The sequence below is a fragment of the Struthio camelus genome, chromosome 20 (genome assembly GCF_040807025.1).
Source record: "Struthio camelus isolate bStrCam1 chromosome 20, bStrCam1.hap1, whole genome shotgun sequence".
Lineage (NCBI taxonomy): Eukaryota > Metazoa > Chordata > Aves > Struthioniformes > Struthionidae > Struthio > Struthio camelus.
Window position 1 is genome coordinate 11,076,488 of NC_090961.1, and position 24,173 is coordinate 11,100,660.

At 44.1% G+C, this 24,173-nt stretch overlaps 1 protein-coding gene across 9 annotated transcripts in view; it reads right to left on the bottom strand.

Annotated features, from left to right (window-relative positions):
- The window catches only part of CACNA1B (calcium voltage-gated channel subunit alpha1 B), a 324,011-nt gene that overhangs the window by 46,863 nt on the left and 252,975 nt on the right, over positions 1-24,173 (bottom strand). For all 9 annotated transcript variants that reach the window (XM_068914607.1, XM_068914604.1, XM_068914605.1 and 6 more), the window contains 9 exons: positions 22,778-22,938; positions 21,465-21,602; positions 20,342-20,543; positions 18,533-18,697; positions 17,579-17,689; positions 17,340-17,423; positions 7,087-7,203; positions 3,210-3,275; positions 2,399-2,490 (listed from right to left, as the gene is read on the bottom strand). In XM_068914607.1, the coding sequence (XP_068770708.1) occupies positions 2,399-2,490; positions 3,210-3,275; positions 7,087-7,203; positions 17,340-17,423; positions 17,579-17,689; positions 18,533-18,697; positions 20,342-20,543; positions 21,465-21,602; positions 22,778-22,938 (1,136 nt within the window). The remainder of the gene's footprint in view (positions 1-2,398; positions 2,491-3,209; positions 3,276-7,086; positions 7,204-17,339; positions 17,424-17,578; positions 17,690-18,532; positions 18,698-20,341; positions 20,544-21,464; positions 21,603-22,777; positions 22,939-24,173) is intronic.

Here is a 24,173-nt window from a genome sequence, read left to right on the forward strand (position 1 = left end):
GACCAAATTAACTGGGGGGAAAGTTGTGTTCAGGAGGAAAGTCTACATTTACATGAAGAGCCTGAATTGTCTTTGCCGGCCTGCTGATGTGAGAAAAAAGGAGAAAGAGTGCTTCCCTGTATTATAGGGAGGTAAAAACAAACAGGCTCAGATAGGCTAAGCTTGATTGCTTTTCAGGAGAGTAAACAGGTCAAGTACCAAGCGCACATATAAGCAAATACAGTTTATAACTTTTTCTTTTGAAGCACCCAATGTTTCTGTCCTGGTGCTGGCTGCAAACATCTCTCTCTCCCCTCTCCCAGACATTTCTGCACGACACTCATAGGTGCTTTCAGGGACTTTCTTTGACAAGAAGAAAGCGCTGTGAACAACTCCGTGCTGGCGCGGTGCCATTCACAGCCGTACAGAGTAGGTACGATGCTATTCATTCTGATATTGAGACACCAGCTCAAGGAAAAAAACTAACATCCGCAATGTCACTCCACCTCCAAACCCTACAAACCCCAGCAAAGAGCAGTCTTGGTGAAAGACCCTGCCCTCGCCGTGCTGCCGGCTCCGCCGCCTCACGTCCCCATGCAGCTGCAAGGGAGGGCTGGAGCCAGTCTGGAAGGAGACCAAGAGGTCCGAACACAAGCCTGAGTAATTATCTGTTTTTATTAAATTTCAGAGTTTAGATTCAACTGATTATTCTGAGCTTGAGAGGGCTAATTTCGTTTCCATCTGGCTTCACAGAAACTATGCAAACCAAATCCCAAGCACGATATCCAGTTACAAGCATCACATAATCCGCATAAAGTTTCATTCACTGAAGAGCCACAACGTGGCTGTCAGACACCCGGAGAGGCAGTAGCGCTTATTAACCGTTGTGTGTCCATACCCCAGAGCACACATCCGGATAAGTGAAATCTTCCCCAAAGTGTCCCAATTTGGAGATGGATCTGTACTTCACTTTGCTAAAGTTACTGAACACCAGCTCTAAAAAAAAAGGTATATTCTACTACAAAATCTATCATTTTGTTGGGTTTTTTTTTTTATTTAAAAATGTTTTGTTTCCAGACAAAATGAATCCAGGTGGAAACGGTTTCATTTTGAAGCAGAGGTAGTGTTGATGTATGAAGCGTTAACTTGCTGGTAACGCAAAAATAACCAGGTAAAAGAATTCTCACTTTGAAAAATATGTAAGCTTCGTGACTGGAAGGGCATTAATCAGTGTACACACCGACAGCATGTCTGTTATCAGAGCTGGTGAAAAATAGGATTTTTAAAGGACCTCAGCAGAGCATATAAATCCCCATCCCTATCTCAAAGCAGGGCCAGCTCTACCTATGTCACTCATATGGATCTTTGCCAAACTTGATATTAAAGATCTCCAAAAGAACAACGTTTCCATGCCATTTTAACAGGAAAGGTTTGCAGAAAGAGGTAATCGCTTTTTATGTGACCAGCTGATATAGCTAGGGAAAGAAAAAGTTTTCCAGCCTACAAGCCCTTACCTGGATTTCAAACAGAAGCAGCAAATTTCAGCTTAAAAATGAGCTGGGAACACTACCCGATGCTGTGTGTGAAGTGGGGGTGCTGGCCACTGGGGATGCTGTTGCTGCTCTGGGCTGCTGGCTCCCGCACCCTCCTTGCAGATCGCCTACCCTTCAGCGTGGCTAGCTGATCTAACAACTGAGTCAGCTGGAAAATCCCACCAGCATCTTGTTTCCAGAAGGCTTTTTTCAGCCTAGCTCCATCTCCTGATCTGGTTCACAATGCTGACCCCACCAGTGGTGCCGCGGGGGGCATGGGAACAAGCAGGTGAAGGCAGGATCTCCAGCCCAGACTGCTGTCAAAGGCAGCCTCGACCCGTGCCAGATCTAGGCTTAAATAGTCTCATCAGCTTGAGAGTGGCTGGCACCTGCAGAAGGGAGGGGACAGATGCTCTGAATCACTAGCTTCTGAGGAGGGTGAGAGTCAAGACCATGATCTGAGGTGTCCAGCTGCTGTGAATCCGAATTCACTAACCTGCCACTGAAGCTATTTTACAGGTTCCCCTTGTCGATCAGGCCTGGCCTGGTGAGAGATGAATTTGCTGTTACATGAATAATGTCCTCCTATGAGGAACCAGGGGGTTCTGTCTTTCATTAAGCATCTGCCTGAGTTTACGTGGGGTGTCACAGCATTGCATTTCACTTCATGGAGATGCTGTGCACTGAATCAGCTCTATCACATTCTGAGATGTGCCAGGGAAACCCTTAATGACCAGTAACAGGAAGCAGGAATGGCTGGGTTACTCCAACTGCCTTATTTAGAGGATACCTGCCCCTCAGTCTGAGCTGTTAAACTGGCATGTGGGAGAATAAAGACTTATTTATTACTTGCATGCAAGTCTTATGGTATTTTATATTTGACTTACCTGAACAGAAGCATCAAGGCTTGAAGGAAGGTACGGAAATTATTGTGCCGATTAATGGAAGTTTCATCATCTAGCGCAATGTTTCCAAAAACCTGTGACAGAAAACAAAAGCAACTCAGGCTAAGTGCATCCTCGTGTAAAGTCCCATGGAAGTCATTAGTAAAGGTAGATAAAGTCCAGTTGGAAGAAAAGGTAGTTACAGAGTTTGTCTTCATTCAACAGATCTGAAAAACTAGAATAATTTCTGTGCTCAAGAGGAAGACAAAAACGTGTTGAGCAGAAGATCAAATGGGAAAAAACAGGTTAATATAATTCATCTTCATGCGGAACCCTTCCAACCCCCCCGGACCTAATTTCAACTCCAGCACAGGCCACGAAAACTTTCTTATTTCTTTTCAGAAAATGTGGTGTGTGAACTGCTCTCTGGTACCAGTCCTTTCACATGCTCCTCTCCCACAGAAATGCATGCAGCCTGCCCACAGGGAGGAACGTGTGGCCAAATCCAAGCACATGGCTGTTGCCCTGCAGCTTCCTAACCCGTGGTTGCTGGTTTGCCTGCTCATGCTCTTCCTTTGTACAGCCAGGAATATTTATCTGTGCCAGGGTCACGTTCAACACAACACCTGGCAGCAAGGGTAGGAAAAGTGGCCTTTTTTGCACTTGTAATTCACCTGGCAGCACACAAGAAGAACCTTTTGCCTTATCTTTAGGCAGGTATTGATTCTGCTGCAGAGGCAGTAGCCCATTTGCACCCAGAACCAGCAGGACAAAAGCAAGCTACTTACGGTCAGTACTAAAGCTAAAATTTTACCTGCATGCCAATAATGGCATAGATGAAGAAGAGCATTGCAATGAGGAGACACACATAAGGCAAGGCCTGTGGAAAATGAGAAGGCAGTATTAATGACAGCAAATGCATACATCAACTGGTACAATTAATTACAAAATACTCCTGGGCTGCACAACGTTTCTTCACACCACTTATCCTTCAGATGAAGGAACTAAGAGGACACTCTGAGCGATTGTGACCTCCAGAAGATAAACCTCTGAATCCAGGTATTCCTCAATTACAAATCAATTTGGATTTTCTCCAAGACCTCTGTATATATCCTTGCAAGCAGATCAGCAGTAAGCAGAGAAAACATAGTAAGAAACTCCACTGGAGCCAACAACAGGCACTGGCATTTCCTATGCGTAATTATGCAGAGATAAACATTAGTTTCTAAAGTTCTTGCATGTAAATTCAATACGAGAAAAAAAAACATCAAAGAAATAACAAGTTCCTGCTCTGAAACAAGCACACATCTAACTCCCCGGAGAACAAAAAGTTGAATTTTAGTGAGAAATCAGCAAGGGCTACAATGTAATTATGTTGGCCAAGCTGGGAATAAAAGCTATTTTCACTTAGGCTGAACGAAGGAGTAATTAATGCCTCTTTGTTTAGTATTAGCTGAAAAAAACGAAGACATGCCTTAGGATTAGACACTGTGAGGCCTGGGGCAAGAGTCAGGCCATGAAGTCCAGTCCTCCAGCCCCTCTGGGAGCCCAGTAAGAAATAGGGGCATGATTCATTTTCTGCTAGGCTTCTTCGCATGAGGGACAAAGAACAAGAGTTCAGAAGTGGGAAGAAAAGGAGGCCAAGGAATTCCACATGTGGCCAGGGAGCTGGTCAGGCTCCACATCAGGGGGTGACACTTTGTGTGCATGCCTCGGAAATAACCAGGATTAGACTGAAGAGAGCTCCAACTGCAGTAGCAGCCAGGAAACAGCCTGCAGGACTCAAACTCATCTAGGTAGTCAGGCTAAGTGGGATATCCAGCCTCACCTAGCTCAGGGGTAGGCTTGTCACTGACGTGGCAACTCAGCCTGTGTGACAGAGCGCAGGCAGATCCTCTAGCCAGCAGATGCCAGCGGGATGTCAGGGCAGCCCGGCTGAGTGCTGTCATGCTGACACTCTGGTCCTGGAGCTCTACAGCCACACGAGCAGCTCTGTGTCCTCTATGGCAATCCAAGCTGACACAGGCACTTGCCCTGCGCTTCCTGCCCTGGTCCTGAGTCAGTGCAGGGGAGAGAGAGCCAGTTCGTCTCCCTCTACTTTGCTCCCTACGCACATGGGAACAGAGCAAGGCTGTAGCTGAGGTCAAGTGTAGTTTTTTTGGTGCAGGGCACCTCTCTCAAACATCTCTGGAACAGTGCACTTTCGTTTGCATCATTACAAACGTATTCATGATCTGGCACCTAACCAAATCTCTTAGAAACCAAGGTACAAGCCTTGCCTGAACCCTCTCTCAAGATCCAGCCAGTCCAAGGACACAGAATGAGCCTCTCTTGAGTGGGAACACTTCGTGCCTCCAGACCTCACATCTCAGCCTCCAATAAAGACCTACTTAGCAGCAGTATTCCCGGTTAGTTTTAAGACAAGAAGAGTAGCAAAGATAGCTCTGTCCATCCTGAAGGAAAACGTTACCTAATGCATCTCATGATATGTCCTCCGGGGCACAGCAAGCCCCAGAATCACTGTCCTTTTCCATAAGCTGTTTGATGGCTGGGTGAAAGCATAACGCAAAAGTTGGCTGTGAAAACACTAGCTGCCAACCTAATGTTTCTCAGAAAGACTACAGGTACAGCGTACGTAGAATAACCTCCCTGATTCCTGGCCCTCAGAGGACACCACGGATGCCTATGGTTCTCTCTCCAGGTCAGCTGTAGCAAGAAGCAATCACTATGTTCCCATTTCCACTCTCTAAAAACTTTTTGCCTCTCTAGACTAAGTAAGACATCTAGTAGAAACTACCCTCTCCGCCAGCTCCAGCTATGAGCTGTGCTCACACAGTACAGTACCAGAGCTACTTGTCCCAGCTGCTCTCAGAGCTGGCACATGTCTGTCCAGCGCTCCCAGGTCAGTATGGCCAGAGGCACTTGGCATGTCTCTCTAACTGTGGCACAGAAACACCTCCTCTTTCTTGAAACGTCTTTGCCGTTTTTGGAGAAAATACTCCTTCCCACAGTTTTATCACCTAAAATAACCTCTCTGTATCATTTTGCCTGAGACTGTATCTCAAAGCACAGCTAAAACAAAAGAAAATGGTTACGCTGTACCCAGCCGCTCTCTGTGCATTATTAAATATGAATTGCCTTAGTAAGGCAATCCAGAAAGCACCAGGCAAGATACCCTGACGTTACACAGATCTGCAGCCAAGCTATGCCAGATCTCGTGACAGTGCCAGAGCATGCGCTATCACCCAGAGACCTAAGTGGCAGATTGAAGAGCTCAACCCAAAAGAAGGCAGGACAAATTACCAAGCCTGACATATGGTTCCCAGATCCCCAGAGCCACTCACCGTATGCATGGCAGAGCTCGGGAACATGGCACACTGCCAGCAAAAAGTTAGCTCCTGTGGCTGTGAGCTAGCAAGCAGAACAGTCTTCAGCAGCTCCCTGACATTGTTGCGCTTTGCACAAATCATCTTTCTACTTATTCTGCAATAATCTTTCTACTGTAAGACTTCTGCATGCCAGGGTGATTGAGTGCTTGCTGGGACAGGGATCATGTGTAATTACATTCAAAGAGTGGCACCAGGCTTCTGTGCCCTACAGCTGCACACGGAATAAAGAGTAGTATGTTAGAGCTCAACATGAATGCTACAAGAAGCCTGATTTCAGATTAAACGATCTCCTTTCTGCACTGTAGAACTTGATTGCACCCCATAAACAGTGTTGAAACACAACAAGCTGTGGAAACAGGCTGCAAATCACTTGACAGCTGTTAAAAATGACCAGCTTAAAGGCATCCAGGCTCTTATTCAGATCTGCCACGAAAGCAGGAAACGCAAGGCTAAGGACAGGCTGAGAACTGGCCTGCTGCATTGTTGGTGTTTGACAACACAGGGTGGTAGCATTCAGCTCGGAAGTGCTGCCTCCAGCTGCCATGGCTGGTCATCCCCTGCGCTGGCGGGGGCCAGCCACAGAGGTGTGCTGACACATGTCGGGAGAGAAGGAAGGTGAGCTAGGAACCAGAGGAGGCAACTGGCTTGCCTTTAAAAAACAAAATTCTATTTGTAATCCTCCATGTCATCAAAACACAGCCTCACACTATGCAGCTTCATGTTTTATATTACCAAAATGCAATGATTTTGGTTTTACCTCTTTTAATTCTGCCAAGGCTGAGACACATGAGAAAATTACTCCAGCTGCTTAACAAGTTATCCCACCTCCGCCCAGTGGAGGAAACTGGCTCTCTTTTAACCTGCACAGATGGGAGGTAAGAGAAATTCACTTAACCACAGGGGAAAGAGAGTTAACCTTGCCCTTGCTGCAGGCAAAGAGCAGGCATGAAGGCACATATGAACTGTACCGGTTTCCTTCCTCTAATGCCTGACTCTCAAGACTTTGCCATTGAGGTTTTGCGGCAGTTACAAGGGGAACCTGAGCTCTGCCTGCTTGTCCTGACTCCGTGTTAGCCGCTGACTGGCTTTCAGACCGATCTTCCAAAAGCTCAGCACTTGCAGCATTTGCTGGATGCTCCGTGCAAACCAGTTAACGTTTCTGCAAAATGAGTATTACTGCAGTTGCCTCACCGAGATGGAGAGAAGCTCTCCGCTACTCCATGGAAGATGTTAGAGAAGGGCAAAGCTTTATTGCCCCTCCGTCCCTCCTCCATCTCTCCCACCAGCCTGCCTGCTACTCACCTTAAAAGACTGCACAAACGTCCAGAGCAAGATGCGGATAGTGTAACCCTGGCGAAGGAGCTTGATAAGTCTTGCTGCCCTGAAGAGCCGCAGGAAGCTGAGGTTGATGAAGTTGTCCTGCGGAAAGTAAAGGTTTTGTGTCCTTCAGAAATTAACGCGATTAGAAACCACAGCCCGCAAAAAAGAAATTAAAATTACCAGCTTCACGATCTAAGCAGCAAATCGGCCACCAGAAAACCTTCCAAAAGAAACATTCGTCAGTGCAGATCACTCCACATGCAGCAAGTATGAGAAAATCCCTCTCCACAAGAGCCCTCCCCTCTTACTACTGGGTCAATAATAAAAAAGGAAATAGCCCTTTCACGCTGTCCATGGAGTCCTTGTTTTCTTTGAGCAAGGCAGATTTTCTCCCCCTACAGACTCAGGGAGAGATAATGGTGCCATATTATCATTTTATAAAAAACGAGATTGTTTTGAAGTCTTGGGTGGCTTGCTTTGCACAACGAATTGAACTTAAGCCAAGACAGTTGTAACGGACTCTACCATAACAAAGAAAGATATTGTCCAGTGAACATTAAAACATCCTTGATAAAATAAGGATGTTCTCTAACCTGATGGTTTTAAGTATTTACACAACACGTGACTGGACAGGCTCATCAAGCAGAAATGGCACCAGTTAAGACTGTTTGGAAGCTGGATCGCTGCAAATCAATTGGGGAAGGTTGAGTGTTCAACAGCAGGGCGATGCCTTAGGAGCCTGCTGATTTTTCATTACTGTTAAATAAGTCTTTGCAGGTGGATCAAAGAAATGCTGGAGACTGATTCTGATTTTCATTTCTTTTGTATGATTCTTCCCCCCACGCCCTGTTTTTTTCTGTTCTTAATAGAAAAAAGATTGCTTGCCCCAATGAGCTAATCTAGAGAGGGTTCTTTCCGAAACAAAACATGCAAAAGCCAGATCCCTCTTGCCCACCTACTTTAAGGAGATTAAAAATATCCCCCCTTTCTGTACTGATTCCAATTCACTTAGGTGTGAATCTCTGATCACAGCCACTTAGTTGACTGAGTTAGCTGAAGAAAGAAAGCACCCCCTTTAAACTATCAAGCAGTGGAAGGGAAAATGCAGCCATGAAGGGCTCTTGCTGATAAAGATGAGCAAAAATAGTCTTCCCCCTTGTATTATCATTTTACCAGAAGATGCTCAGTCATATTAAACTGACCCACGTTTCTTGCTCATTTGGCTACAGAGCTCATGCTGAGTTTAGGGGGCTTGTCGGATCTATTAATTTATTTAAATGCCAGCTTAGATTTTGGGCCATTAGCATTGCATTCCACCAATCCCATCAAAGAGTTCAAGAAATCAATCTCAGGCATGCACTCGCTTTCTCTCACGTTAAAAACGCAAGCAGCTCAGAATTAGGCACAGACTGTATATCAGACTCAGTCCTCAAATAAAGAGAAAAGAGAAAAGCACGGATATGTTCAATGAAAGAGCAGACAACGTTGAGCTCATTCAAGGCAGCAACAGAAAGCAGCACTAGCAGGCAAAAAACAAGCAAGGATTCCCCTGGGTTGTTCAAGGTTAGTAAAACAGGTGCTAAAAATTCAGCATCTGTTTCTCAGCGTCAGCTTTTTTTTTTTTTTTTTTTTTTTTGCATAGGTTACCTTCCCTATATCAAATACGAGTTGAACTCACCTTCAGAGGCAAGGGCCAGGTAAGAAGTGGGGAGATCAGAGCCTGACTGCAGTTAGGTGAGAAGAGCAACTCCATTAACCCGGTCCCTAGCCTGCCTGCCCCATCCCCACTGCTCCGGCTGCGGTGCAGGCAGCTCCACTGCTGCAGAGGGTGCCTGCAGGTAGCCTCAGGTCGGTGCCAAGGTTTAACCCAGAGCCTACGCTAGTCCTGGAAAGGTTCCCCACCAGCAGGAATGGCAGCAGGCCTTATGGACCACGCAACATTCACAGCACTCAGGAACCAGGCCTGCAAGTCCGACAAATTGTTAACCTTCAGAGCAACAGTTGACCCAGGTCCTTCCTGTGCACAAGCTTAACGTGCTCCATGGGGCAGTGCTGCGTGCACAGGCAGCATCCACAGGATCAGCCTCTGTGCACGCAGCCTGCCTTGCCACCCTTCTCCCGTGTTATTGCAACTTAATGCCAAAAACTGTTCTGCTCAGGCTTTGGTATAATCTTATAATCACAGCTGACATGATGCTTAACATCTCTTTCAGTCTATGCTGACTGCAAAGTCACACTTAGCATAGGCTATCCCTGTGCAAAATGAGACTTTATATAGGAGAGCCTACACATTTATGATATGAAGCTAAGGGCTTCAAACCGTCTATGCAGTAATGTCTGTAATTCCCCCACTAACTAGGATTTGGGGGGATCAATAGTTCAGGGTTTTTTGGTTTTGTTTGTTCTTTTAAAGTCCAGCCCCAAACCCTCCCTTTTTGACTCATGCACTGCCATTTCCTAAAAATGCAGTGACATCACCAGCTCCACGGGGAATCACTAGCAACCCAGGAAAATCCAACTCCATCAACATTTACAGAACTTTCGAAGGACTGTTCTCTGCGCTATTCATAAGGAGGCCAAATTGCACACGCTACTGTGATGGATGAAAGGGCTCCGTGTGTGCAACCCTCAGCACGTCGCATAGAAAACCCGTCCTTCAATGATTAAACTGTCCAGGCAGGTATTAGAATTGCATGCAATTAAAGGGGAAACTCCACATTGCGATATTTCTTGTGTATAGCAGTGTTTGGCATCACTTTTCCCTCCACTTGGCTATCTCTGTAACACGTGACATACAAACGATTGTCTTCTGGATTATCAAGCTCATTCTTTCTGAGGTTTTGTGTATTCTTCTGTTGCACAGTTGCTAAGGGGTGACTGGTTCTCAGAAGAGGCAACGCTGCTTTATGATTTTATGATCCACTCAAGGACTAGCAGGGCCAACTCGGTCTGAAAGATGTTTCCAGCTCAAGGGTCTGCGCACAGCCTGGAAAGCTGTCCCACGACAGGAGGAAAGTGACAGAAGCTCCCCTGTGCAAAATGTCCCAGCAGCTCACTGCAGAGAAAGAGAGAAGGAAGAAACAGGGAGCACTGGCCTCTCTTGCTGCCAAGACATGGGCAGCCTGGTCTTTTGTCCTCAGGCTACTTTCCATAGTGAAAAGCAGAAGAGCTATGATGAATATGGAACGTGGCCATTGCCTCAATCTAGTCCTTCAGTATCTGCAGCATCTGAACGGTTTCATCCCCCAACACAGGAGATGTGTACCCTGTCGACAGGAACACACAGTCATCTATGTCCTACGCATCAGCAGCAAAGTGCCCGACTCTGTGGATTTAGTGTTTTGGGTTTTTAAACCTGAAATGGGAATTTGAATTTTTCATGTGCAGTTGAAGGTGCTCTGCAGGATTTGGTGAAGGAGGTTACATTACACTCCCACAAAATAAGTTCACCACAGGTTAGGCTGCTCATCTCTACTTCTTGCAGCCCAGTAGCAGAACAGGAAAGAAAAAAAAAAAAGGATTTGGAACTTCAGATTTTTCACTGTCTTCAAACTCAGCCAAGTTACTTGCCCAAAGTCACTTGCCCAAAGTTGTAAAGTCGATACAGAGCTGTGAGAAGAGGAGTCTGATCAAGCCAAGAGGGCAGTTCTCCACAGCTGGCAAACAACAAGAACTAATCTACACTGCTAAGAAACTACCATTAGGGAAACTGTCTTTAAGCATGTGAACAATCTTTAATGAGTAGTTGTTGTCCCCGTGCTAATATTTGTAACATTACCAAAACCTACAAAGAGCTCCTGAATCTTGCATAGGGTCTTGGCTTCCTTTGAAGCTCAGGGAAAAGCCTTGCAGATTTTAAGAGGGCCATGATTTTTGACACACTGCCAGTGTTGTGGGGATTCTGCTGTTACAGGCACATCACATCCTTTCATCCTCAGCTGGAAACACCGGAAAAATGATTTTATAGACCCATGATGCCCAAACCTCTCTTCCTTTCCCACTACCTTTCAACTTAGGTGCTCCTGCTGTAGCCGTAGCAGGCAGGGGGGAGAAAGCTGGCTCCAGAGGCCAATCTGCTGCTTCAGACACCTAATTTTATCTCACGCACCTTGGACTCCACATGGTGGAAGGAGCCTAGGCCTGGACGCGTGACCAAAGGGATTGTTTGCAGGATCAATGATTAAGTCTTCAAGCTGCAGCATGGACACCAGCAAGGCCAAAATGTTGACAAATGGAGATAAACTGATTTTTCCAGTATGTATCACATGCACAACTGATGCTTAGAGCATTTTTCTGAGCTGCCTGGACCCAGAGGACACCAAGATGAATCGTGCAATGACCTCCTCAGTGCTTCTACACATCCATAACAGTTGCAGTGTCTGTAAAGCAGGCAGAGGATCCCCTTCTCAGACTGCAGTTTGAAAATTTTAACTTTTACATTGCCTTTTACTTCTCCGCTGCTTCCTAGCAGAAAATTTCCTTCCGTGGTCCTCCATCAAGCAAACATGATGGTGTGTATTTGCAGTCTGTCATGAAGACTAACACTGATTTGCTCTCGGATAAAATAGCAACTGTGCAACAGAAAGTCCAGACGCTAAGTCAACATCGATCCAAGAGGTGCTGTCAGGTGACCAAGCATGCACATTTACCATCTCATTTGTGTTATTAACAGTGTTCAGGATAACTAAGAATAGTAGATTTTCTTTTGACTGTACTTTTCCTGATTAGTCATCTTTTGCTTAAATTATGATTTTCAGAGACATCTTTGGAAGCAGGCGTTAAATTGGCATCCCAGCACCTTTCAGCCCTATTCATAATGGAGTTCATACATTTTACTTGAGATGTTTGCTTTTGTGTCCAGGGACTCACTGTGTCCACTGTGGTGGCAAAATACTTAGATGCACAAAGAGTTTTCGAATCTGAAAAAAACTCAGTCTTTCCTCTTACTGCTCTTTTAATTTGAGGGAAGCAAGACTGTAATCATTTCAATAATGTTTTTGCCTTACTATACAGTGTAAACCATGGTCTTAAAATACCTGTAAGACAGTCCTCTTAAATGAACTGCTTCCCTTGGCAGAAAGCTCAACACATCTCATCATAAAAAAAACAAAACAAAAACAGTTTCTTAGAACTGAATTTGGTACCACCACTTACAAAATGAAGGGTTTCCCAGCCAGCCAATCTTCTCTACTCCAGGTCATCCAGAAGCATCCTTCCTTCCTATTCTCATTCAATTTTCCACCAAAATAAAGCAAGTGTCAGTCTCCCCTTTATCATAGTCAGGTGTAACAAGCAGCGGAGAACAGGCTATTGGTAACTGCATTTGCCTCACGTCACCAATTAGCCAAGGGGAAGAAGATGCAGAACAGAAGCCAGTTTTGAGGCACGCTGCAGTGAGGCTTTTTCACCAGTGCAATCGGAAATCTCATCAAAACGAATTAAATTAAAGAAAAACGAGAGAAAATAAAAGCAGAGAATTTAAAAAATTGTTTAAATTCAATGAAACCAACCGTGTCCTATATGTGATGTTTTCATGGATGGATATTTGCAAGATTATTTACAAATTTATTTTTTTGAGCAGCAGGTGCACAACATACAGACGGAGACATGGTTTTCGCATTGTATGTTGATTGGATGGCGTGATTCAGCAGGTAGATAAGGAAAATAAAGAACAAAACAGGAAACAAAAGAGAAAATGAGTAATCAGGACAAGCAAAAAAGGAAATTCTGAAAATTTCACTGGAAAAAAACTGTTGGGCTTTTGGGTGTGTTATTTTATGATACTTATATAAACTAAAAAATGCTTCAAACCAAAATAGATTCTAAAATCCTAAAGGTAACACAGACAGTGCAGTTGTCATTTGCATTTCATTTTGTAATGCAAATTGGGAGACAACTCACAAACACTTCTCAGTATGTTTTTTGTATTTCCAGGCATAGAAATAGATGTCAGTTTGCCACATACTCATCCACAGACACTCAGCCGTGTCCACGAGGACACCTTCTCCTTAATGCCACCTATTTTACGTTGGTTACTTAAAAAGGATAAAAAAACTGACATACATGTTTTTTGCCTAAGGAAATAAAAAAATATATATATTCCACTGCATTCACAAAGTAAATTACATACAACATGACTATAAAACTAAAATAAAGCAATTAATCAACACATTTCTTTTCCTTTTATCTTTACTCTTCAGTGGGTTAAAAGTACCGATGTAGCAAGGCTGGTGGAAGCCAAGTCTCTCAAGGTGAGACTGCCCAGGTGAGCAAATTTATTTAGCTTGGAGACCACTTATAATCGGAAAGTCATAGATCAGTCGCACAGGAAAATGGTGCTCCCGCAAATATTTGCTAGCCTGATCTCAAAATCATACCCAGAAAGTATCCCATCTCCCATATGGAGCAAGAGGGCTCCCCAGTGTGTTCTGGGGACACACGTGCGTTAATGGTACAGTTAGCAACATCACGACTGTCACTTGGGTCTCTCTGTGCCCAAGAAATCCGTAAGTGTAAATGGGTAATAACTTAGAGTTGGACATGTAGGGAAAGACTGATCAGGGCTGGCACCCAAATATCTGCACTGCCTCTCAGCAGCAGAGGAGAGCTGGGATCGGAGGAAGGCAAATAGAAAAGAGGGTGTTCGCCTCTGGGGACAGAGTTCTGCGCTAGGAAGGGAGAGCAAAGACCTGTTCTCCTCTTTGGTTATCATCAGCGCTGTAATACAGCGGCCCTGATGCCACGAGTTTAGGCATGGTGCAGAAAGCTGCTGCACCCCAGGTCGTGCGCAGAGCCAAAACGTTGAAGTGAGGTTAAGCATTAGCTATGGTGTTTTGCGCTGAGTGGAAGTTCATCCTGACCCTTAGTCACTGCTCCCCCTTACCTGGAAACGAAAAGGGCAAAAAGTGGCTGGGCGCTGCTGGAAGTTCAGCCTGATAAAGGTGTAAGGACGTATACCCGGTGTGTGCCTTGTAAAGGAGGCACCCCCTATCCATTCCCCCGCCAGACTCCTCCGTGGCACTCTGCAGAACACGTGCTCTTTGCAGACAGCACAGCCACGATCACAGCATGAGGTTTTTCAGCGTTCCCTGCCTTTTTGCACATTTTCGAATCAGTTCTAATTTTCAGAAGTATGCAAGTGACTTAGGTGTAATTGCAATGTAACAAAGATACAGAATTTTGTGTAACAAAGATGGTTGAAAGTATTACCCTTCCAGGGTATAAGCATATCATTGCAGTTTCTAGACAGGAAAACAGTTCTAGTGTTTTCCAGGCAGGTTTGGGACCTTTCAGGTTTCCCCTGCAGCTCTGCGAGCCAGAGTAGCACGCACTGCAATCTACCGTGGAACAAACAAAATGGGACCAGAGCACAATTCTGGATCCCTCTCCTTGTCTTCCAGCGCAAGTGCCGTGGACTGTCCTCCGGACTGGAAGGGGAGGAGGCTTGCAATGCCGCTGGGATCCTGGCACAACACTGCCCACACTACATGCCACTGGATGAAGCAAAGTGAATTGCTCTGCGAATAACATACTGAAAGCTGCAGTTATTTGCTATTATTAAAAAGATCTGTTATAAATGTAATTTATGGGACACTGTTACAAACTATCACTTGTATAATTATACACCGCTTCTGTGAGTACTTCTTTTTGCATGCCAGTAGCTACAAAAGCCGTTCAGTAGCAATGAGCATGGTGCCACAGATGGACGCAGCAGATGGACCAGTGAGAGATCAGAGGAAAACTAAATAAAACAAGTTTTGAAAAAGAAGCCTAGCAAGAAGGCAGCAGGGACCACAGGGCCTGTCCTGTCTGCGAGGGAGCACGCACAGAAGGCAGACGTGGTCTGTATACAAATGTCTCCTACAGGTAAGAACTAGGAAGAGCAGAGATCAAACAGGCCTTTTGACTGAAAGACAGGAACAAGAGGCAAGGGGCTGGAGCGGCAATGGGAGACACATGAGTCATATATTAAAGAAATGTTTATCAGAGCAGCTTTGTAATGTGATGCACTGCTGGGGAAGCTACAGAACTGCTGAGCTATTTCATTAGACAGTCCTCGCTAAGGTTTGACTTAATGGATCTAACTACTCATAAACCAAAAGCCTCTCAATTCCCACCTGGGAGGATAAGGAAAAGGTGTAAAGATGCTTGGAAGTCTGATTCTCTTGGACTTTGCTGTCTGACTGTTTTTAGAGGTTTTTCATACTACTCCAAAGGAATCCCTGCTGTCTTTAATGGCAGAGACCAAAGAAAGGACTACAGCGTGAAAGGAAGGTGCAGTCAGTCCCAGCAGCCTCAAGATCACTCCATCAGTACATCCAAGCTCCCATAGGCCACATGTTCCTTGTGGGGGTGTCTGGAAACAGGGTCACGCTCCAGCCCAAAAACAAGGAGGGGTCGGAGAAGCTCTGGCAGCGCAGTCACTCTCTTGTCCCTAAAACGTCGGCCAGTGGCATCAGGGGACAGCTGCTGCTCCCAAAAGGCTGGGGATGTGTGCCCAGATCCCCAGACATGCCGTGGCTTTGCCGTGGCTGTGCTAAACTCTGTGACACGCTAGCCCAAGCTGACCAGCCTGTAGCTGATTCTTTACGTACCCGGGAACCTCGCTAGGGCTGGGTCACCACCCGCAGAAAAGGGAGAGAGCCATAACGTCCTGTTAACTGAGTACTGAGCATTACCTGCCAAGCAGATAATGGATAAAAGTGATGGTTACTACTGCTGCTTTACACCTGCAAAATACCTGCACAAAGAAGTATGTTAATAAAAATCGTGCAGGCTTGACATTACAAGAGAGACACCTCCCTGAAGGAGCTATACCGCAGGTTCCCTTAGCGTCGGCAAGTTTACGGTGCTGCTTCCTTCTGGCTGAAGGAGGGGATGGAAGAGAAGCACCAGTCTCTGTGTTTGTGGCTGACTTCCAAACGTTTTCACAAATTTTTCAAACCAAGGCAAAGGTTTGGGTGCCTTAGTCGAACAGGAGCGTCTCCCGCCACAGAGGGAACAGATGCAAGTATTCAGTACCTGCCTACAATGACATAAATCCTCCAAGCCTTCAACAGAAGTGGTGTTCAGATCCTGTGTTTGATCTCAGTGATTTTACCTAGCCTGTAAGCTACGCATTAATAGGAAAAGGTAATCCAAAGTCTATAAGGTAGGATTCACCAACTGTTAAAAGAACACCATTTGTGTAGAGAGTAAAAGTTTTTTCTGTATTTTTGTACCAAGGATGTTACATAATAAGATATTTTGTTAGAAATAGCAATATGATCTTCATCACCAGCTGAACATCCTGTAAAGAAGTCTAGAGAGCATCATCTTTTAGTGTAAAAGGGAACAGTCTGAGTTCTCAGCACACACAAAACAGCTCTATAAATAAATCCAAGGAATTGAGAAGAAAAAATTACAGTAAAGTTCAAATTAATTACACACAGATACAGCATCATCAGCTAAATCATGCACTGGGAGAGGAGAGGAGCAAATTTATAAATTGGATAATATCAGGCTGTCAAGTCTCCAGTCAGTCATTTGCTGCCCTTATGGAAAAGTCCTCTGGAATCTAATGATGAGTCTGCACACTGTTAATGTAACCTCCAAAGTCATTAGCAGGGAGACAGCAGGCGTTTTAGGGCTGGATAGTGTGTGCTTTAGCAAGGCTGTCTGTTCTTTTGTGCAGATAACAGAGAGGTAGTATGATCTCCCACTCTGGACCGTGCATACTGATGACTTCCAGCCGTAACCATTGTTCCCCTCATGTGCCCACCTTCACTCTCTATCCCATACTCAAGACAGGCTACAAGCTCCAAGGGACAGAGATGATACTTTCATGTGGGCTCTGTGAAGCACCTCAAACCATAAAAGAGCAATCTTCATTATGACCCTTTTGATATTTTCTTTTTGTTACATTCAACAGGATTTTTTCCATAAATGGGCAAAAAATGGCTTAGGGTTGAAGTCTTTTGCTGAATGAGAAGGAGAGACCACTTCCTGGCAGAGTTACTAGCACTGTCATTCTCATCAGAGTTTTTTGCATGACTGCCTTTGGGGCAGGCAGCAGTGCTCATATCTATGGAAAGAGCAGAGCTAGTGGGAACAGGCTGCTGGCCACCCAAGGACATCATCACACGACGAGTCCCAGAGGCAACTTCAGGGAATAAGGCTGGTAGGGAGAAGGTGCAATGTCTTGACAGGGTACAGCTTTGTTGGTAAATGAAACAAATTGAGCAAACTGTACTTACCGCAATCTCTGTTACTAAAATATCAGTAATACTTCCCAATACTGTTACAAAATCAAAGACATTCCAGGCATCTCGGAAATAATTCTGCCAAATGAAAACACAAGGGGGATAGAGGGATCCAGAAGTTATTTTCTTTTTGTAAAGCAACGTTTTGTTTGCTTCTTTTAAATGTGCATCGTGAAATACAAGCATTTCATGTAAAGAGGAAACCGTTGAAAGTAAATGAGGAAGGAACATACCAGCACACCAAAGGCAATGATCTTCAGCACACATTCCATTGAAAACATGGATGTAAACACAATGTTCAGGCATTTCAACATTTCTTCGTATGTTTCTGGAGCATCATAGAACTAAACCAGGATGGAAGAAAGGCTGTTACTGGATGATCACTTATGATGAGAGAATACAGGTTCCCAGATGACTTGCCTGACTGCAAGACTCCTGCCCGTTTTAATGCCAGATTCTGTGCTCACTTTAAGTAAGACTAGTTTTACAACATGACAGTCCATGCCACTCCAGAGGCACACCATTGTCTATAGGGTATCTTAATTGGGCAGCTGGGGATTCCCCTAGCACTGGGAGACTGTTGCTGGTACACATCTCCCGGCAAGCACAAAGTGGACCAGGAGGGAAGAAGGGCATTTTCAGACTCTGAGGACAAGCACAGAACTGCATTACTGTGTGGTGTTCCAGCAAACCCTAAAACTATGGCGGCCCCTCGACCGTAAAGGTACTCTAAGTTAGGCATGGGATAGGATGGGAGCTCATTCACAATATCCAGCAACTTCCATCTCTTCCTTTTGGGAACTGTGGAACATTTTCCAGAAGCTTGACACTGCTGCAAATTTGTGCAATTTCACTGACACTGCTGGATTTAGAGCACCCCAAGGGGTGAAGCTCAGGCCATTAGAGCACTAAGTTTCAGTCCTGCCAGCAACAAGCTGAAGGGAGCGCAAGCAAATCCAGTGCTGAGCAGAGTAATCCCATGTGCAGTGTCTCAGTATAACTAAGTCGTCTGCATGTGGGGACCAAAGGAATCCCATAAGGGCTCTAAAAGTGACACTAATAAGGTTAGAAGTGACAGCTGTTCCTCTCAGTCCCCCTCTGCTCTCAGGTGTGGAGTACAAAGCCTCCACAACAAACACCACATTCGCTAGCCCACAGGTATGAAGAGTCAGTAACAGCCCACTAACCTTCATCATCAGAACAATAGTGTTGAGTGCAATCATGACCATGATAAAATACTCAAAGGGAGGGGACACCACAAATTTCCACATCTTGTACTGAAAAGATTGCTTGTTCTGAGGCATGTAGCGGGTCAGTGGCTTGGCACTTATGGCGAAGTCTATGCAGGCCCTCTACAAAACAAAAATGGGATGAAAAGAATACAAAAAAGGGCTGACATTCTCTATCAGCCAAGATAGTGCTGAGAGAATGAGGGGAGCATTTAGTGAAGGACTCTATTTCTGAGTGTTTCTCACACACAATGCAAGTACTGACTACAACCACAGAATATAGAACATGATCCCCAAAGCGTGGTCACTTGTGAACACTCCCTGAAACATCCAACCACACTGGTCTCCTATGACTCCTTGCAGTCCTAGGAGACAGCCTTTCATCACAGTCTAGCTCCTAATAGGTCCTGATCCCTTCCTCCTTAAGGAAGTGAGTTTTAAATCCACAGGCTCGCTTTAGAAAGCACTCTGCCAATTCAGCCTGGTATGGAACTCTAGAAACTGAAGGTGGAGGATAAGTACAAATGTTATCCATGCTTAAAAAAAAGTATTGTGTGAAAGCATACATGAGTTCCACACAGCAAAAACAGTTCAGCTAACAACTTCTATGAAATGTGAACTAAACTCATCTGATAAATTATCCAACAAATATTGCTGAGTGACTCTCAAAGACACCCTTAGCTGGTAATTTCTGTTCACATTATTATGGGTAGAAAAGTGCATAGAAAAGTGGTTTCTACCCATAAGAAGTTTTGATTCTGAAACATTTTCTCAGCTTGGAACGAGATAACAAGTCAAAATCTCTAAATTTTTCATATCGCAAATCTCAAGAAAAATATTTTTTGCTCAATTGAAAAAGTGGATAAATCATCTCCAAACATTCTGCTATGATTTTGGACAAAAAATGCACTAAGGAATCATTGATTAAAAAGTCATCTCTTTTCATCAAAAATCAGATTTCAGTTTCAAAATAAATGAAAAGAGATGGTTCTTCACATAGCAGGTAGCTGAAGACGTGGAACCCTGGGCAAAGGACGTGGTGGATGATAAAAATCTGCATGTACTCAAGAGGAAACTGGATACATCCGTGGAAGAAAGATACACAGATGGCTGCTAAATACAGAGAAACCATAGCCAACTCAGTAGGTTCCTAAGCTGAAAATGATAGCTTTTGCAGGAGTATCAAAGGAAAGCATCATTCATGATGCTTTTTTTTTTTTTTGTTCTTACACCCTTCCCAAGGCAGCTACCTGTGGCTGCTGTCAGGAGGATACTGGCTTAAACAGGCATTAAAATAGTCTAGTTAGAGGAGCTTTCCTTGGGCTGGCAGTAGCAATTGTGCTTCAATTTTATATCTGATGACCGTCCACTAAAAAGTCAAACTCTTCTGTCTCTCTTCCACATGTGCGTGCTTGAGCTCATATGCAACACTATCTTCATTTTGAAGTAGAGGTGCGGTCCACAGGGATATATGATAGTGCTTAGCTGAAGCACAGCATTGAGAAAGTCTCTCTGGTTTCATTTCTATGCCAAAGATGAAGTAGTCTGTAATTTCTTCAGTCTCTAAGTTGCTTTAGATTTCACCCTCAACCCATCTTGCCACATACCCAGCAGTAACGCAACATTTTAGTCTCCCTCTCAGATAACAATTGCTCTACAGCATCTCATGGCCCAGGAGGGATGAGGAGTAAAATTCCAACACTATCAAAGCAACCTGAACCCCAGATGCTAACTCCCATGGCTGCTAAATTCAGAAGACTTGAGTACCTCATTTTTCTCTAGGCTGCATTCTGACATCACTTTATCTCCTTGCTCTTGGAAGGTGATGATGATTAACGCCACAAAGATGTTCACAAAGAAAAAAGGGAAGACAACAAAATACACCACGTAAAAGATAGACATTTCCATTCGGTAGCCAGGGCTGGGACCCTGTTCCTCATAGGTAGCATCCACTGAGTGCTTCAGCACACTGCAACCAAGCGCAAAGAGAAGAAAAGTCAATGAAATCAGTGTGAAGTACCAATGATACCCTGATAGTCACTCACTGGCCTTCACCCAATGGGGAGGATTTTCCACATATGCTCAGGTCAAACTCAATCCCATCCCTGTGGCTGGGAAGAAGTTTTCCTTGAAGATATATTTAGGGAAACCCTTTCTTTTTTCACCATTCTGCAGAATGATGCAGATTTGCTCCATACAGATCCACATATCCTTTCTGGTCAAGTGAAGGGGAGAGGATATAGTTAGATCTGGCTTCTCTTCTTCTCTGGTCAACGTGGATGAAATAAGCGTAAAAAGAAAGGTGCAGATGGCCTCTGAGAGGCCTCAGGAACACACAGTGAGGGACTGGAAAAGGGAGATGGACATTACGGGTTTTATTCCTTATTTTAGTAAAAATCGGAACATGGAGGACCAGAAAGGCCTGCCGTGTAGAAATCACTAACTGTGAATTCTAATTATGTATTGCAGCTAAAAAGCCTGCCGAAATAAAGTCTTATGCTGAACAGTAAATACAATTTTGGCCTCAAATGCCTAATACACTTTCAGCATAGGTCACAATACTTTTTTCTTTTGTTTTCTTACATTACCATTATCAATTTTACACTTAAGAAAGTAGTGAGAGTCCAAAAGACGGGAGCAAACAGGCTACTACGTACTGAAAACTGCCTAAGAAGCACCACTGTGCAAGAACAGAAGAATGCTGAGAAAAATGCACAGTCCTGCCCACTGATTCATCCTACAATCACACAAGGGAGAGCAGAAGCTTAGCTGATAAAAGACTCTGTTCTTTCCTCACATGTAACCTATTGTTTACCTGTCCCTCAGAGCTGTGCAAAGTTACTGTTACCGCCGAGCTAAAATACCGACCCTATCCATCCAATGTACTCACGTTGGCCACCCTTCTCCTGTGGAGACTGTGAAAAGCGTTAGCAGAGCCCAGAGTACGTTGTCATAGTGAAACTCATATTTTTTCCACTCCCTGGGCTGCGCCTCCACTTCGTTTTTTTCGTAATCGAGGTACTGACCCCTAGGAAGAACAGAGATTCAGACCAAACGAGAGAGTTGCACCTAATCAGCCATTTACTATTATTCACCGTGGAGCATCTCGAAGCTCCTGTAACAGACCAGAATCTGACTGTGGTACATCTCGCACAAACAAATTAAGAGTCATCCCATAGGTTTATAACATAAGTAAAGACTAAAGGAGCCACAGGAATTGCACCTCAAGTCTAGGCATGAAAGAAATTTTAACCTGGACATTCATTCATTAGGCAAAGCTGGCAATTAACAGCATGCTGGCCCTTAAGCTGTCTGACCTAACCAAAAAACATGTAGTTTGGTGTGGAAAGTTCTCTGGATCCTACTTCAAAGATGAATCTAACTTCAAAACTGGTCTTGAGGGGCAGAGGGTGGGAGAGTGTTCCCTTCCAACCTAAATTATTCTAAAATTCTACGTTTCTTTCTGTAATATATCTGCTTTTTTGTAGGGAAGAACTGCGGTGAAACTGTCCATCACCACTGCATGCAAGCTGCCCATCACAGACGCGGCCTGCACTTGTAAGGCTGGCAGGAGAAGGTCTGTTGAATCAGGCAGACCTTGACAGCACTGAGGACTGCCATTCAGGTGCCAAGAAAAAAGGCAAACAGGAAAGACTCACGTTATGGTGGATAAAACACTTCTAACAGGCAGCTGGAAAGGACACAGTCAGTCAGTAACTGGGCATGATAGGGCTTTTAAGGTATTCAGATGCTGTCCCCTTCTGTAGCTAATTAGGAGTTCTTTAACCTCCTACTGACTCATTCTTAATTATTTATTCATTCTATTTTTCTGATTCCCATGAGCCTTAAAAATCAAGGCAGCAGGTATAAAGAGGAGTCACTCACCCCTTCAAAAACATTTCCTGTGTTCAACCTTCAGCACACAATGAGCTCTGTCCAAGAAATACAGCCTGCTTTCCTGTATCATTAAGCATTTGAGTAAGCATTTGCTAGGTCTCAGCCATAAGTGATTAAATTAGTAAAACAACAAAAGGGAAAATTAACTTCTAGGGTAATTCTGTTGAAGCAGTGCTCTTACTTACTAGACGCTCATCAAGCTCATCAGATACCCTAATGAAGCAACTTTGGGCCAGCCAGGGGAGCTACTGCTGCAGAAGGAAACGCGAATTTCCATCCAGCAGTCCCTGCCCACTGTGGTTGTACCTGCAGTCCTTCTCCAGCTCCTTCGACTCATCGGTACAGTAGAAGAATCTGCCTTTGAAGAGTTGCACAGCAATGACAGCAAAAATGAACATGAACAGCATGTAAACTATCAGGATATTGAGGACGTTCTTCAGGGAATTCACTACGCAGTCAAAGACAGCCTGTGAGCGAGAGGGAACAGAAAGAAGAGTTAAGGTGTCAAGGGAAAGGGAACTCACACGCATGCATGACCCGGGCGCCCAACACCTAACTATACTTGGGAGTAATTACCCAACTTACCACCAGTGCACGGTCTCTTTGACTTGCACACCAAGCATTTGCGCATACTTCGCCTGTGAGAAATAACTCCAGGTTGCTAGAGCTTCAGGCTTTCTCGCGCAAGCTGGTCTGCGTCACTGAATTCTACAGTGCTGCCCATAAAATTTGCAAACTGCAAATGATGACTGCCACTTGTCTAGATAAATGTTAGTCTTAGGCAAATAGTTTTATGGCCGACTGATGGAATGAAAAACATACTTATGTTTAATTTATTCCTGGTGGATAGGAGAAAACCTCATCAAATATGTTACTCATTGACTATTATTTGAACCGGTTGAATAATAAGAAAAAATACCAGATACAAAACAAGCAAATGCTTTGAATAATATTTTTCTAATGAAGTGCCTGTCAAAATGAACCGTGAATAATATAGTCAGTATATGCCACTAGTGAACTGTCGGCAAATAACTTCTTAAATACATTTATTATTTGGTTATTAGTCACTGATTCACTGTAACAAGTAATTTGCAGTTTAATTTTAGTTTGAGAAGTTTGTCATAATAGAAACGTGAGCAGTGTTACTGACTGAACATGAGGTTTGTACAACACTGTTGCTCTGAATGGAAGTGAATAATTCAGAGAATTACATTCCTGATGTAACCCAGAAATCCTGAATTAAACACCAGAAATATCTCTAATTACCCTATTAATCTTGCTGTTTTTTGCACACAAAAATCACATCCAGCAAAAAATGATAAAGGATTTTGAAGACAAACCATGTGAATGACTTCTGCTTCACAGAGAGATGTCTGAATACTCCTTTAGAAATGGTAAAATTATTCTGTAAAATAGCTTGAAAATAAGGGCTACATTCAATAAAAAGCAAATGTTCTGCCTTCTGCAGTAGGACAGAGCTACTATTGATGATTCTATGCATTTCAAATTTCCAAACAATAGAGAATTTTCTACATTGTTCACTATTATTCTTCCTTATCTTTAGTGATGAATTTAGTACACATGAAGACGCACGAAATGAAAATTATTCGAGCATGAATTGTGGGTAGGGACAAAAGCAAATCTTAGTAATAGTTGACCCTGATTTTTATGTTGCCTTATGTGAAAACAAGAATTTGACAGA